This window comes from Phalacrocorax carbo, chromosome 15, assembly GCF_963921805.1.
Source record: "Phalacrocorax carbo chromosome 15, bPhaCar2.1, whole genome shotgun sequence".
NCBI lineage: Eukaryota > Metazoa > Chordata > Aves > Suliformes > Phalacrocoracidae > Phalacrocorax > Phalacrocorax carbo.
In genome coordinates this window covers 2,820,745-2,836,926 of record NC_087527.1, presented here as the reverse complement: position 1 = coordinate 2,836,926, position 16,182 = coordinate 2,820,745, and the positions used below count along the sequence as shown (strand labels likewise).

Sequence of the window (16,182 nt, the reverse complement as noted above, 5' to 3'; positions counted from 1 at the left end):
ATTGGAGATTCAGTGCCCCTCCTCCATGTGTAAGTGGCCAGGTGAGCTTGTTGGTGAGGTTTAAGGAGCTGTCCTTGCTCCAGCATAATGATTTTGGGAAGGTGAGTAGGATACCTCAAAGCCAGCTTGCTCCAATGGTTATAGCCTCAAAGAAACAAGCTTGTGTTGGAACCTGGGCTCCGGATCGTGGGGGCTCTCAGCCTGGTGGCACTTTGTGAGGTGCTGCTGTACTACCTGCTCTTTATGCAACTTTATGCTCTTTTAGCAACTCCTTGGGTTCAGGGAGCACCCAGCTCCCTTTCTTGGAGACAGCCCAGGAGGAGGCTTGCACCTCGCCTGAAATCTCCGAGACCCCCTACTACGCTTCCATTCTCCCCCCTGCAGAGCAGGAATCATCTTGTCTGGCCACATTGCTGATGTGCTTGGAGAAATGTCTCCAAAACAGACTGTACGGTCTTGTAGGAGAGGGGTTTTCCAGTCCGTGTTGGCAAAGCATCCCTGCGTCAGACCAGATTTCAGAGCAAGGGAACAAACCAGGCTTTCCATCAGTGCTCACCCTCCCAGCCTGGCTCTGCTGAGGCGCGCGGCTCTGGTGTGCATCAGGTCTTTCTCTAAAGAGAAAGTTATTTATTTCTCTTTTCTGAGCACTCTGGAGTGGAGCTTGCTCTCTGGTTCAGGGATCCCCCATCCAGGACAAGCAGGGTGGCAGACCCTGGGGAAAAGGAATGGGGACAACTACCATAAGGGGAAAATGTAGACCTAAATATTTAATCCATCTCCAAGTCAGCTTGGCAGAAATGAGGTTTTTATTTGCATGCGAATGCACATCCGGATATGCAGTATAAATAGGATATAATTAATAAATGCTATCATGATAAGTAAATATAAATCTTATGTATTTTGCTATAACTGCATATATCTGTTTGATGTATGGGTGTAAAATAGCAGTTGTGGTGGAAGAGGCACGAATCTAAAGGGAAAGATACTAAAAGGAAAGTGAAAGAGTGCAGCACCGATAAAGAGTGACAGGGCTGCAGCCTCCTGGGAGGGAAGTCTCTGTTTCCCTGAAAGTCTAAACAAACACCATGACACTAATGTGCTGCCTTCATTTATTAATTCACTGATCTATTTATTAATTGATTGCTTTTCTGTCTTGTGTGTTTTTTTTTGTTCCTTTGCTTTTAGTAAAGAGTACCCGGTTGTTCCCAGGAGCACAGTGAGACAAAAAGTGTCCTCGAATCACAGCCCCTTCAGTGGCGAGACCAGGGTCCTTTCTGCCTCCTCCAACCTGGGCTCCCAGTACCAGTGTGAGAACGGGGTGTCGAGCACCTCCCAGGACCTGCTACCGCCTGCCAACCCCTACCCGATCTCCCAGGAGCACAGCCAGATCTACCACTGCACCAAGAGAAAAGGTCAGGCCTTGGCTGCTCCCCGCTCAGTGCTTGCTACGTGGCTTTCCCCTTCCTAACATGACTGTCAGCGTTGTTTTCTGATGTTTCCCCTTGCCCACAGGCTGGACAACCCCAGCCTGCTTTATGGTGACACTTGAGGATGAGCAAGGGATGAGGGTTTTGTGCTGGATGTGGGCGGTTCCCCCAGGCTGGGCTGGGAAACTCCTCTCACCTCAGCTTAAAACCCCATCTCTGCTGCCAGGCTGGGAGAGAGCTGTTTGGAGAGGTGGCAGTACCTTCCACCCAAATTGAATCCACATTCAGAAAGATAACTGGTTCTGGAGATAAAGATGACTTATCTGTCTCCATAGCCCCACAGACAGGGTTAATCTCCAAGTGGAGACACCTTGACAGCTTGGATTTTGCAGTTTTTAACTGAGAGTCTCACATTTGGGAGACAGTTGTCTGTATGCAGAAAGCAATTCCACCTAAATGCTCAGTCTGATGAACAGGGTGTGGGATTGAAAATCACGATATCCATGTTCGTTCCCCTCTGGTGTGACTGACCTGCTTTGACAGAGCTTGAGGGATAAAACTGTGAGGACTTTACACTGACAGTTCAGCTCGTCCTGGTGCGAAGAGCCCCATGATATTGATGGGATAATTGTTCTCAGGTGGGAGTGAGCAGTTTGCAGTCTCTCCCTTCCTCTCCCAAAGCAATGGGAATGATGAGGTGCAGAAACACTTGTAGGACTCAGGTAGCAATAACCTCAGATCAGCTCCACCCCAGACACTTAGAAGAAAATAAGGAATTTCTGGGGCTGAAGGCAACCCCCTAGGGTGGGCAGGAGATTTTTACTTCCTACCCCTCTTCCCTTTTCTCAGGATTTAGTCTACATTGCATAGGAAAAGCTAACAGGAATCAGCATGCACCATGGTATTTGAATGCACCAAGAATTTCCTCAGCCCAGTAAACTCTCCCCACAGCAGGTCCCTCCTGCTTCCCTGCATGGTCCTATCAGTCAGCTGTATGTCATTATTTTTAGTAAAGGAACCCCTGGGGCTCTGGGATGTGCAGTGTAGACACACAGTCTAAGGTAGCGGAAGCTGGGAAGTGCTGGCAGATGAGGCAGGAGGGCAGTGGAGAGACCTCTTGCATCCTTGGTGAATCCCCTGAATGTTGTAACATCATGTGTGCTATGTACAGGTATATAAGCGGAACAAAAAAAGTTGATAAATCCTGATGTGAGGTTGAGCCAAACAGCAGAAAACAGTGGCGTCATTTTCTGACCGTTCCAGCTGTGACCAGGCAACCCTCGTGCTCGTACAGAGCGCAGTAAAGCTGTGATTGGAAATAGTGATGCTAGACTGGCTGCTAGCTGTAAGGTGGGGAATAAGGAGTTGCAGTGGCCTCCCAGATTGTTCCCTACAGTCAGAGATGGGGTGTGTGACCATTGCTACCCCCGTGCTGGTGTGGGACTGTGGCTGTGAGGTTTTGGGACACAGCTGGGTTGCTCCAAAGCCCCGCTGTTGGCGATGGCGAGGCAGGTACTGTTCGCCCTTGGCATTCCTCAGCCTGCGAGTCGTCCTCGGTGCCCCTTTGCCCTGGGAGCAGAGCTTTCACTGCTCCTCTTCCCCTTTGCAAAAACTAACCAAAACAAGCCTGCCCAAATGGCAACAAACCCTTTGGACAATCTCTGACCGCTTGCGCGTCCCCGCACTGGAGGGCAATTCATCATTCGCCTCCACATTGTAATGTGATAAGGAATCAACAGAGGTTTCCTTCCAGTTTTGGGATTCCCGCTAAGTGGTGTCTCCATGGGTGGTTTCCCTCAATCCCCCAATTATCTCACTTCCTCTTATTGTCACAAGAGAGACGACTATCTACCCTGTAATAAGCTCCCCGGCCCCTTTTGGCCTGCGTGGCCCTTGCGAAAGTGCAGGAGACTGGCAAAGCAAGTCCTTGTCTGTACGGCTGATGGCCCCTCATTATCTCTATGATGGCTTGAGTGGCACAAGCAGTTAAGGGTCTTTTATCAAAGCCGCCAAATGCTTTAATCAAAGAGAAGCAGTGTCCTGTCCGATACCACCGGCTTCTTCCGTGAAGCTGTACGTCTCGGGAGCCTGAATCTCTGCTTTCCTCCCTGTGCCTTTTACCCCCTCCCCATGCATCTAGTAAATCGAAAACAGCCACCAGGGCTTAAAGAAAAGAAACACAAAGTTAATGGGAAACAGAGAGCCACCATAAGCTGCCAAGCAGCTCTTTGCAAAGTGAAATTAATTAAAAAAAAGTCACTAGAGATGAGCAATTCTGTTCAGATAAATCAGAATGTGACCCAAGGTTTCATCTCAGACTCAGACTGAGCATGGCACTTCCTTCTAGCACCAACCAAGGATCTTTACTGAACTTGGGAAAACAACCTTACCTAGAATATCCCTCTTTTTCTTCCTTTTCTCTCCTTTCTGAGTGAAATATTAAGCTTCCCCTCACAGCTTTGCTGCTTTCCTACTTCTCTGCATAACTTTTAACAAGCCTCAGCATCTAAGAAAACATAAAAGCAAGAGCATGCTCACTCCTAATGCACCTCTGTCTGTTTTCTGGACTGGAAGTATTATTGATTTAGTGGGATCATCAACTCCTCAAACATTGACTCCTTCTCAGTCAGTGTAGGGTTTATCTCAAATGGATTATTTCCTTTTCTCAAGGCTGCAGTTATGGATAAGTGCTCACAGGGGCAGAGGGCAATTTGACTGCGTTTGAGACCAGCTGGTGTCTGTATCTTCTGTAGCAAATACCACCACTCTTTTCCAAGATGGTCCCTCAGATATGGCTCCTTCCAGCTTTCACATCTTGTGATGTTTCTCTGCATCCTTTTTAATCAGGAGGTCAAGTCTTGGTTTAGGCTCAGTTAAGAATAGGTCTCTATTTGAACAACTCAAAGGCACCTTATTCAACTTCTACTTCCTTGGTGACCTAAGACAAAGATTTAGTTCTGTGGTTGACAGTGTTGTTCTTAGCTGTCAAGTCAAGATGGATTCACTCTGGAGATCTGATATGGAGTTACATTAGGGGAGAGCAGCCGGCCTGCAAGGGAATGTTATCTCTGAAGGCTCCTCTGTTTCAGGGAGCTGATGCTCTTCTGGGTGGGGAAGGAAGGGAGGACACATCTCAGAGTCCCAAACCTGGCAATTCCTGATGCCTGGGCAGCAGTGCAGGGTCACAGCATTGGGAATGGCCCCAGCGTGGTGCAATGGGGTCGCTGCTCCAGGCACCTTCTGAACATGCTGAAGGCTGGGGAATGGCAGTCCTCAAGGCAAGAATCATCCTGCGTTGTATCCCAGCTCCACACTGAGATTGCTTGTGGTATTTCACAAAGACATTGGTCTTGACAGGGTGGATTAACTCCAATCCTGTATCCTACCAAGAAGTGGCCTCTGTTCTTGATGTGGATTTTTAGGCCTCAACAAAGACCAGTTAGAGCTTTGCCTTTTTTCTGGTTGTTGTCCACCTTTCCCTCTCTCATTTTTGTGCTTGGAGAAGCCCAAAAGGACTTACCAGCAGGCAGCTTAATTTCTGTCTTTCATTCTAGCTCCACATCCCAGTTAGGGCATTGGGGCTTGTTTTCCCTTGTGTTATCCTCCTCTCTCAGACTTCCTGTGAACTGAAAAGCCATCCCTCTACCCCTCTGCTCCTCCCAGCCTTACACAATCTCGACCACTTGGCAGATTTCTGGGATGCCTGTGATACTGAACAGGAGGCAACTGGAACAGCCTCTCCCTGGGGAGATTGTAAAAGTTGTCATGTTGGCACTCAGAGGGAGAAGAGGGACGTGGCAAAATCCACCGACTCCAACCAGTGAGGATCATATCCTTCAGCCACCTAACTTGGACATGACCCTGCCTGTGGGGAAGAATGTGTCTTTCATCTCCTTCCTGCTCTGCTGGGGTCAGTGGAGATACGGAGATACAGCAATGCCTTTCCCCCTTCTCCACAAGAACAGGTGCTCTTAGGGTGGGTAGACCTCTTTGTCAATTGAACCGATTTCTCCCTCATCCCACCCAGCTTTTGTTTCACTCAAAGAATCTGTAGGACAAAAGTCAAACATGGGATGTCTTCTCAGAGGACGTGCTGCTCATCCTGCTGATGTTAGGAGATGTAATGGGTTGGCCAAGGCTTGAGCTATGCTGCAGCTGGGGGTGTTTGCAGCTTGGGCAGATGTAGTGGAACCCAGAGCAAGGTGGCTGCTGGGGCACTGATGGTGAAGAAGATCCTGCCTGCATGGTGGGGAGATACTCGGGAGGCTGGTGTGCACCCAGATTTTGCTGTGCAGCCACACTGCTTGTGGCACTGTAGTTTCAGCAGCTTCATATAAGCATCCTGCTCTCCCATCAGAAGGTGCCTCCTGTGCCTCCGCAGGCAGTGCTGGAAACTCCCTGCCTCTGGAAGAGGTTCCAGCTTTTGGTGTTGGGTTGTCTCTGGCCCACAACCCTTTCTGTTGTGTTCCCCTGCAATGTAACACAGCCATACTGCAAACTCTGCGATTGCTGAAATAACTAGCATGTCTTAGGTTTCATGTCCTAAGATGTACATCTGCTTTAGGGATGCTCGTTTTGATTGAACCTGCCTTTTTCTTTTCTCCTTTGACAACCCTCGTCAGTTTTGCACGCTGTGATTAGCTGTTCAAGCTCATGTTAAATTTGTACTAGAAACCAGACTGGATAAAACAACAGTGTTGGTAATAATCACCCATTGTGTCTTCCTCACAAAGTCAGGATGAACCTATTGCAATGCCCTGGAAGTGTGGGTGAGCTTTAAAAACTAAAACAGTTGGGTCCTGTTCTTCATTGCCTTGGGGAGCTGATTGTAATGAATTGGAAAGGAGCTTTCCTGATTTACACCAGGGGCAGAGGTGAGCCCAGTGCGCCCTGAAATCCGGAGATTGTACATGTTTGCATTTCATTCTGGATGGCCCTAATCTTGGAATTGGGAAAATTCCATTTAAAAAGCCATTTGTGTGGTATTTACAACCCAGCTGGAAGTAGTAAATACCGGAAATCTTGGAACTGCTTATGCTCTCACTCAAGCTCCTTCATTAGATAGATCATCAAATTCCTTGTGAGGGAGCCAGTTTCCACCCCATTCTGCAGGCTCCGTTTTCCTTGGATCCACTTCGGAGCAGCTTCTCCCAAGTGCTGGCAGCTTCCCTCGCTTGGCAGAACTTCTTGCTTTTTGAGGTTTGCTCAGTATTGAGGGGCTGGTCACAAGAGTTGATCGCTACTTTTGGCTTCCAAGAACAGCAACAAACGTGGAGGATGGTCAGCACCTCCCAGAGGTGCCCAGAACCTCCTAAGGCTCAGTGACAACAGGGAAAGGACAATGAAGTGCTTATCAGGAACCAACATCAAGAATCAAACCCAGAGCAGACCAGATGGTTACCTCCTATGTTCTCCTTATGCTGATGCTGAAGAGGTGAGAGGACCCTCAGAAAGAGGTTTATGGCCTTGGGACATGCTGTCCAGGCTCCAGAGCAGGTGGGGATGACTTCACACTGCAGCCTTCAGGACTGTGTGAGATCTCTGTCTGACATGTCCTCCTTTTGCCATTTTCTTACTTGAAGATGTCCCCTTCCCGCCCCCAGATCTGTTTTGCGCACCGTGGGGATGCACTTCACCTGCTCTGTGCTCTCTGGTCTCCTCTCCGAGGCGTGATGGGGCAATGCCAGATCAGACTAGAGAGCCTGGACCAGTGTAAATTCATCAGCTGGCACCAGCTGAGGATCTCTGGGCTGCATCATCCCATCTGATGATGAAGATTGACTGCTTTCTTCCCTCTCCAGCACTTTGAGGTTACATAGATGGCAAAATCATCAGGAAGAGGGGCCAGAGGGCAGGCAGGAGCCATTAGGGCAGGCTGTAATCCTTTGTTAGTGACTATGTCCTCTTTGGAGATGGGTACGGTGTCCTTCCACATCTAAAACCTGGCATGATGGTGCCCTTTCCACACACACCCCCAGTGAGCCTGGCTGTAGAGGCCAGCAGAGCGATTGCGAGAGCTGACAGAAGGAGAGGTGGCACCTATAGAGTTTCCACTGAAATGCCGATTGTTTCTGTTTTTCTCTCTTCACCTGCAATCAATTCTGGAAGCGGATCCGTAACTGCGGCTCTACTTGGCTGGGCTGTGACAGGCAGTGAAATGTCTGGGCTAAATGGAAAAATCAACAACCTCAGGTTGTAAGTCAGGGGCATTTTTTTACACAACGGAAAAACAGAGTTTGACTGTTTTGTGTTGTATATTGAAAAAAATAAATATAAAGTAAACAGTCAAACCCCAAGCCAATGATTCCTAGTGCCAGCAGAGTAATGCGGTTTAATGCTGAAAACTTTATTAGTAGAACAATGCTTCATTTTACAAGACATTGTTTTTCCACCCTAGTGTTCTTATTACTCAGTGGTGGATTAGGGATCCAAAACTTTTAGGCTGTCTGTAAAAGCTAGAGCTCAGGCTGTTCTTCCAGATGTACCTCCTGTGTTAGACCCGTGCCCAGGGGGAAGCTTAGACCTGTGCTTCCAGCTTTTGTCTTTCAGGGGGCTACGTTCTCTCCACCTCCCCCGTATAAAATGAACCTGATCAGGATGAAGGAGAGTGCTGCACTTTTGCCTCCGTCGGCTGTTTCAGCTGTTTTAAAGATGTGATTGCATCGCTTGCTTATCCCATCCTACTTTCTGTCCCCATTTAAGAGAAGGCAGAGGAGGAGGAGGAGAACTTGATTATCAGGCCTCTGCACTGCTGGGACTGAGGAGCCAGGTTCTGCTCTTGCCAGGAAGAAAACATGAAACGGAACTCTGCCTCTCCAGCTGAATTTATGGGCAGCTGCTGTTACAAAGTCAAAGGACACCAAGGGGAAAGTCCCCATGGTGTGTACTTCAGTACCTGATGTTTTCTGGGGTTGTCAGGTGAAGAAGACCAACAACAGCAGTTGTTTCAGCTAGACCTGGTAGACACCTGAGTGGGAGTAATGGGTTATTTTACAAGCAGGGTGGGTTCAGCTTCTAGAAGAAAGCACATGGCTTTTTATAGTAATAAGGGTACGCACGTGTGCACGTTTACGAGAAACAAAAGGTGCCTGCACTGCCCATCTGCACCTCCTGAAGGCGAGACGTGGGCACTGGCATTGGAGCAGCAACACCTGTGTTTTTGCAAGTTCTTCTTGGGGGCCAGATGCTTTTAGTCCTCTTTTCCGTGGACCTGTTTTATTTTTTTTTTCCTTTGTATTCTGGGGTTGAAAAAAATTGCAGGTCGAAACATGTTGGTTGAGAAAATTTGAAAAGGGCCATTTCTTGCAGTATTCTTTCAAATTTTACCCTTTGAAAGGGTGCAGCCAAGAGCACTTTAAGCAAAGTGGGATGTTTTTCTGCCTGCACCAGGAATCTTGTTCTTGAAGCAGCAGCAAAGTTAATCTGGGTCAGAAAAAGCTCCCCTTCCCTTGCCTCACTGTCCTTAAAATCTCTTGGTGAAGTGCTCATCCCTGGGAACTTTGCCATCCATTCCAGCAGAGCTGGATTTCATTTGATGACCCTGCAAACGAATAAATAAGTGCATATTCATTTATTCATTTTGATTCACCCTAGAGATTTCACCTAAATTGTTTATCTCCTTCCCTCTGTTGGCTCGGAGTGCTGCAGGGAACAAAAGGCTCTGCAAGCTGTGCTTTGTTTCTAGCTGTGAAATTTACTTTTCTTTGTTACACTTGGCTCCAGCACAGAGCACACAGCCCTGCCTGGATTTATGTGCCCAGCTGCCTTGGCACAGCTAAAGAACGGGGCCGTAAAACTCCAAATCTGATTGTCTCAACTGTGCCATCGCTGATGCTCTCCCAGAAGGATTTTTATTGTGATCTCCATTTTTGTCTCATTTATCGTGAAAGTATATCACTGTAAAGGCTTTTAGTTAAGAGCATTAGCCCTGAGCCTCTGTGTTGGGAGTGGGGACCTCTGTTAGGTGCACTGTATCTGCAGGCAGATGTTCCTCCTCTCTCAAAGCACCGGCAGCAGAAAGGACAGGAGGGTGTTGGTGGTGTGGGGGTGTGCAGTGGATATCAGCAAGCAAGCTAAGCCCCAGGATCCCTCCAGCATCTTATAGCCTTGGTTTTCCTCCCAGAGCTCCTAGCTAATGCCTTCCCCAGCCCAGCAGACAGGGCCAAGTGCAAGACTTGGTTTCAGCAGAATCGATTCAGATCAGTTCCAAGGGAGGGATCTGGATTTACACTGGCATAACCACGAGAAGTGCCCAGATCAGCTCTGTGCAGACTGTGTCCTCGGTAAAACAAAGATCGTGGAGAGGGAGGTTCAGCCGAGGGCATAGTATTGTTGTTCGCTACCAGGAGTTTTCTCTCCCAACAGATGAGGAATGTTCCACCACTGAGCATCCCTACAAGAAGCCCTACATGGAAACTTCTCCGGCAGAAGAGGATCCTTTCTACAGGTCCAGTTACCCCCAGCAGCAGGGACTGAACACTTCGTACAGGACTGAATCAGCCCAGCGCCAAGCATGTATGTATGCCAGCTCTGCTCCCCCCACGGACCCCGTGCCCAGCCTAGAAGACATCAGCTGTAACACGTGGCCGAGCGTGCCATCCTACAGCAGTTGCACAGTGTCTGCCATGCAGCCAATGGACAGGTTACCCTACCAGCATTTCTCTGCCCACTTCACCTCGGGGCCGCTTATGCCCCGGCTCAGCAGTGTGGCCAACCATACCTCCCCCCAAATAGGAGATACCCATAGCATGTTTCAGCACCAAACCTCGGTTTCTCACCAACCCATCGTCCGGCAGTGTGGACCTCAAACCGGCATCCAGTCCCCCCCCAGCAGCTTGCAGCCCACAGAGTTCCTGTATTCCCACGGCGTGCCTCGAACCCTTTCGCCCCACCAGTACCACTCGGTCCATGGCGTGGGCATGGTGCCAGAGTGGAGCGAGAACAGCTAACAAGGTGGTCAGAAACGTGCAAGAGCATTAGCCATGAAAAAATAAAAAAAAAGGGAAAAGGAAAAGGAAAAAATACCGTGTCGATAATAAAAGCGAGAGTATTTTGCAAGACTCCTTTAACTGAATGTTCACTGATAGCACTCGAGAGGGATGGACACTGGTTGAAACCACAGATGAAATAGTCATCGGCCTTGGTGTGACTTGCTCCCCCCTTTTTCTTTTGTTTCGAAAGAAAAATCAGCAGATCGGCACACTTCTGCCCCGCCACAGTCCCGACCCAGTTTGTGTTGCTGCCACCGCCAGCCCCGAGCCCTCGTCCCCCCGCTGCCCTCCTGCTCTTTTTGATCTCCAGGGGACACGAACCTCCTGCTGCCTTTCTCAACACAGACAGAGTGCTTGAACGAAAACAACTAGGATGTTACTTTTTTTGTGGTGTTGATGTTGACGATGTTATATAATAAATAATAATATATATATTTTCTTTCAATTTTCTCAAAAAAAAAAAAAAAAAAGACACCAACCCTTTTTTACCAAGGGTGGATTTTGGAGTGGTGTTTCTTTTTTTTTTTAATTAGTATTATTGTTGTTACTTTTCAATGGAAAGAGGTATTATGAACCCACAGATAAGAAAAGCAGGTACCTACCTCGCCCAGAGTGAAACCGCTCCCTGCAGGGTGCCGTGTTTCCTTACAAATGCCCCAAAACACATCTCTGCAGGAACAAGCCCCATAAACTCATCTCCTTTCCCACTTGCGTGTATTTCTCTAGCTCTTCTTTCCTTCCCATCTCCCAGTCTTTCCCGGTCCATCAGCTGTCTCTGATGGAAGCGTGGGGTACCTTTCAAACTTGAAAACATCCACAGCTTGTCTCCTGCTGAATTTTTACCAGCATGTGGAAAGCGAGGCTCTGAGCCAGCTGCGAGGGGAGGAGGGGTGGGGGGAGAGGATGCAGACAGTGAAAGGAAAATCTTTGCTCATAAAAATGATGATGACGCTTGTTTGCAATCCTAGACTTTCATTTTATTGTGCGTTCTTTTTCTTCCTCTCTCTCAAAAAAAAAAAAAAGAAAGAGGGATACTGGTCTGGGTGTGTTAAGTGAGATATTAAGTAAATGTGTTTAAAAGGAGCAGAAAACGATCATGGGAGGCTGGGAGTGGGGGAGGCGAGAAGAGAAGGAAAAGCAAATGTCTGTAAGTAAAAATGTCCACTGCAGAATTTTTCAGGTGTAAAATTTCCTGGTACTATTTATTTATACATGGGAGTTCAAATAACTCATAGCATGTCACAAAGCCAGCAAAGCAGCTGATTCAAAGGGGTTAAAATTTTTATGGAAACGGAAGTTTGCTTTCTTTTCTTCTTTTTTTTTTTTTTTTTTCCCCTCTCCAAGCTGTGCACACTCTATATAATTTACATATATTTTTAATTAAAAGTAATTCTAATTAAAAAAAAAGAGGTATACCTGTGTGTCAGCAACTGAGAATGTGGGTGTGAATGTGTGGGAATGCCGGTATGCGTGTGGGAGGGATTATAGGTAGGTGTCCAAAGCTGTGTCGCTAAGAAGAAAAAAATAATCCCTACCCAGCTATGCTTTCCTATTCTTGTGTGCCGATTTATGTCTAATAAGTACCACATGGCCTCAATGGCAAGGGACCCCCCCACCTTTTTAAAAATTTTATTTTTGATTTTGGGGTTGGTTTTTTTTTGTTCTTTCTGCTTGATGTCCATAAATTTGATTTAATTTATTTATGGTGTACCACAGGAGGTACAACATCCCAATGGGGGAGGCTGTGTGGTGGTGATGGGCTGAGCTTGAGACGGCTGTGCCTGGGACTGTGTACTTCTCTGCTACAGAACTCTCTGGGTCCCCCAGGTCCTTCCCACCCGACCCGTCTCCAAGGGAGATGCTCTCTTGGGGCCACTTTCTCATTGAGGCAGATTTAGAAGCGACCTTGGGAACGCAGGGGGGTGCTGGGGTGGCACCGGATGGCCCTCGTGGAGGTGGAGCTGCCCCCCCGTTCCCACGCAGATGGGGTCGGTGGGGGATGTCTGGCCCAGGAGAGGTGCGGGGCCGTGTCCCAGTCTCAGCGAAGGAGGGGAGGATGCGGATGCTTTGCAGACTGGAAACAAGATGGATAAATCAGCTCCAGCGAAATAAAGAGATTGCATCTGGGAAGGCCAGCAGAAAGGTCTCCTCCGTGTGGCTGGTGAGCCGTGGCCACCCCAGGGAGCAACATGGCCAGGTCCTGGGCACGAACTGAGGAGGTATCCCCTGACCGCCTCACCAGCAGCCGCTCATCTGGCTGCAGCAGCGGCACTGCCAACGCGTGGCTGGCAGCGTTGGTGGCCTCCTGTGCACCAGAGAGCTAGGGACACCTGCAAAGGGGCAGAATGTGAGTAGGATTAGTAGAGTCCCTTCACAGGTGATGCTCCCAACTAGCCGTCCCACGGCTGGTGGGACCCGGGGGATGGTATCTGCTGCGGCTACCCCAGTGCTGTCTGCAACGCAGTGTCCTTCCTTCAGCTGTCTCTGCTTTTATTGTCTTCTGCTTGCAAGAACTGAGTTTCATGAATACTGGGTTAGACACAGCCAAAATGGGATGCGGTGCTACCCTGGGAGCTCACGCTGGGTATCGGCCGCGGTTGCAGGCAGGAGGAGATGTAGGCATCATGTAACTCTTCTGTGAGTAAGGCTGGGACCTCAAGTTTTATGCAAAGCTGTTTGTCTTTGTGGAGCCACCCTAGGGAGTTACTCAAATATTGCATTGCTCAGTAAATCACATGCTGTTCCTCCAGAATATAGAGTTGTCCAAGCTTAATGACTGAGTAAATTGCAATTTGAGTTAAAGAATAAAAAAATTACACTGTGTTTAGCTGCCAATTACATTGTACTTTCCAGGCTTCATTATCCCACTGCTAATCATGTGATCATCTTATCACTATATGGTAATTTACATGTAATCAAATGGCCGGTGGTTACTCTGTAAGTAAAGAGGTCTTACCAGAAATGTGTGCCATGCATCTCAAAGAGTATTAAGGAAACTAAACCCACATGGTAAATAATTTCTCAAGCTTTGAAAGGAAAGCCTCAAGCTTTCATAGAATCATAGAATCATTTAGGTTGGAAAAGACCTTTAATATCATCAAGCCCAACTGTTAAACTAATGCTGCCAAGTCCACCACTAAACCATGTCCCCACGCATTGCATCTACACATCTTTCAAACACCTCCAGGGATGGTGACTCAACCACTTGAACAGGTGGGCAGCCTGTTCCAGTGCTTGACAACCCTTTGGGTGAAGTGATTTTTCCTAATATCCAGCCTAAACCTCCCCTGATGCAGCTTGAGGCCGTTTCCTCCCGTCCTGTCACTGGTGACTTGGGAGCAGAGACCAGCCCCCCCCTCACTCCAGCCCCTCTCAGGCAGCTGCAGAGAGCGAGAAGGGCTCCCCTCAGCCCCCTCTTCTCCAGGCTAAACCCCCCCAGCCGCCCCCCAGCACACTTGTGCTCCAGACCCTGCCCCAGCCCCGCTGCCCTTCTCTGGACACGCTCCAGCCCCTCAAGGGCCTTCTTGTCCCGAGGGGCCCAAACCTGAGCCCAGCATTCGAGGTGGGGCCTCCCCAGGGCCGAGCACAGGGGCCCCATCCCTGCCCGGCTCCTGCTGGCCACCCCAGTGCTGACACAAGCCCGGGGGCTGGTGGCCTCCTTGGCCCCCTGGGCACTGCTGGCTCATGCCCAGCCGGCTGTCAGCCCGCACCCCCAGGGCCTTCTCCGCCGGGCACTTCCCAGCCCCTCTGCCCCAGGCCTGGAGCGTTGCCTGGGGTTGGTGTGACCCAAGGGCAGGACCCGGCACTTGGCCTTGTTAAACCTCATACAGTTGACCTCAGCCCATCGATCCAGCCCATCCAGATCTGCAGAGCCTTCCTGCCATCGAGCAGATCAACACTCCGCCCAACTTGGTGCTCTCTGCAGACTTACTGAGGGTTCACGCAACCCCCTTGTCCAGATCATTGACAAAGATATTAAACAGAACTGGCCCCAACACTGAGCCTGGGGAGCACCACTTGTGACCAGCCACCAGCTGGAGCTAACTCCATTCACCACTCTGGGCTCGGCCGTCCAGCCAGTTTTTTTACCCAGCAAAGAGTGCACCCATCCAAGCCATGAGCAGCCAATTTCTCCAGGAGAATGCTGAGAGAAATGGTGTCAAAGGCTTTACTGAAGTCTAGGTAGACAACGTCCACAGCTGTTCCCTCATCCACTAAGCGGGTCACCTTGTCATAGAAGGAGATCAGGTTAGTCAAGCAGGACCTGCCTTTCATAAACCCAAGCTGACTGGGCCTGGTCACCTGGTTGTCCTGTATGTGCCACGTGATGGCAGTCAGGATGATCTGCTCCATAACGTTCCCTGGCACTGAGGTCTGACTGACAGGCCTGAAGTTCCCCAGAGCCTTCTTCTGGCCCTTGTTTTAGATGAGCATTACATTTGCTAACCTTCAGTCAACTGGGATCGCCCTGGTTAGCCAGGACCATTGATACATGGTGGAAAGTGGCTTGGTGAGAACTTCTGCTAGCTCCCTTAGCCCCATTGGGAATATCCCACCTGGTCCCATACACTTGTGTATGTCCAAGTTGTGTAGAAAATCACTGACCTTTTTACTTTGGATTATGAAGGCTTCATTCTGCTCCCTGTTCCTGTCTTTGCAGCTCAGGGACTGGGTACCCCAAGAAGAACTGATCTTACTGAGACAAAGAAGGCATTAAATACCTTAGCCTTTTCCTCATCCTTTGTCACTATACTTCCCCCCGCATCCAATAAAGGATGGAGATTCTCCTTGGCTCTCCTTTTGCTGCTAATATATTTATAGAAACATTTTTTTATTATCGTTAGACTTTCAACTTGTCTAATTTCCTCCGAGCTCCTTGCATTTTGTTTTTTTAGCTCTTCAGAGAAATGCTGAGGCTCTTTGGTGGAGTCTGTGATGCTGTAATGAACTCTGGTTGCTGGGGTTTGGCTGCTGAAAAGCCAGGTATCTCCCCAAGGACGCAGCCTTGTTGGCATGGGGAGCCATGTTGGCATGGGGAGAAAGGAGGCCATCAGTGGCAAGAGGATGGACCTGTTATATGAGCAAAATCTGGGATGAAGGCAAAGGTGCGTGGGAGGATGCAATACAGCCTTCTCCTCCTCTTCTTGCAGCATTTGTTACTGGCTATTACTTCAATGTGGCATTTCTGAGCTTTAGCCTTGATAGAGCTCAGTTGTGCCATATGAGCACAGCCTGCTCTTCCATTTGAATGAATAAGCCTCTGAGGAGTCAGATAGGACGTGAAACAAAAAGGTGACTTGTTCAAAGGCCTGTGGCGACACCCGGCCTGGATGCGAACATGCCTGTAGACCAGACTACGTTGAGCCTTGAGAAACAGCTTGTACTTCTTCCCCGCTGGTTCAGAACAATACTGGGAGCTCTCAAGGAGGAGGGTGTTCTCTCCCTTTGGTTGTGATTTTAATTTACAAAGAGTCTGAAGTGATTTCCTTAATTTATCTTCTTACAGACTTATTCCTTAGCAGAGTATGATAATGATGACACTAATAATAAAGAAGGAAAAAAAAGGGGGGGGGAATTATATAGGAGTTACAGTCATTGAAAGACTTGGACAAAAGAGGTTGTGGAATTCACCCAATTCAGAGCCATGAAATTTGAGAAAGACCATGCCAGCATGGTACAAGGGATGAAGTATGGCCACCGCCAGCCTTTCCCTTCTTGTCTACAAGTCCCGGGAGCCATAAAACAATCCTTGGCATTCCCTGGTG

The 16,182-nt window shown here is 48.7% G+C and overlaps 1 protein-coding gene across 4 annotated transcripts in view; it reads left to right on the top strand.

The window, feature by feature from the left end:
• The window catches only part of TBX5 (T-box transcription factor 5), a 46,752-nt gene extending 34,738 nt beyond the window's left edge, over positions 1-12,014 (top strand). For 3 of the 4 annotated variants that reach the window (XM_064466387.1, XM_064466388.1, XM_064466386.1), the window contains exons 8-9: positions 1,186-1,412; positions 9,792-12,014. In XM_064466387.1, coding sequence (XP_064322457.1) covers positions 1,186-1,412; positions 9,792-10,375 — 811 coding nt within the window. In that variant the 3' untranslated portion in view covers positions 10,376-12,014. The remainder of the gene's footprint in view (positions 1-1,185; positions 1,413-9,791) is intronic. The other variant, XM_064466389.1, reaches the window with a different exon arrangement.
• The last annotated feature ends 4,168 nt before the right edge of the window (positions 12,015-16,182 follow it).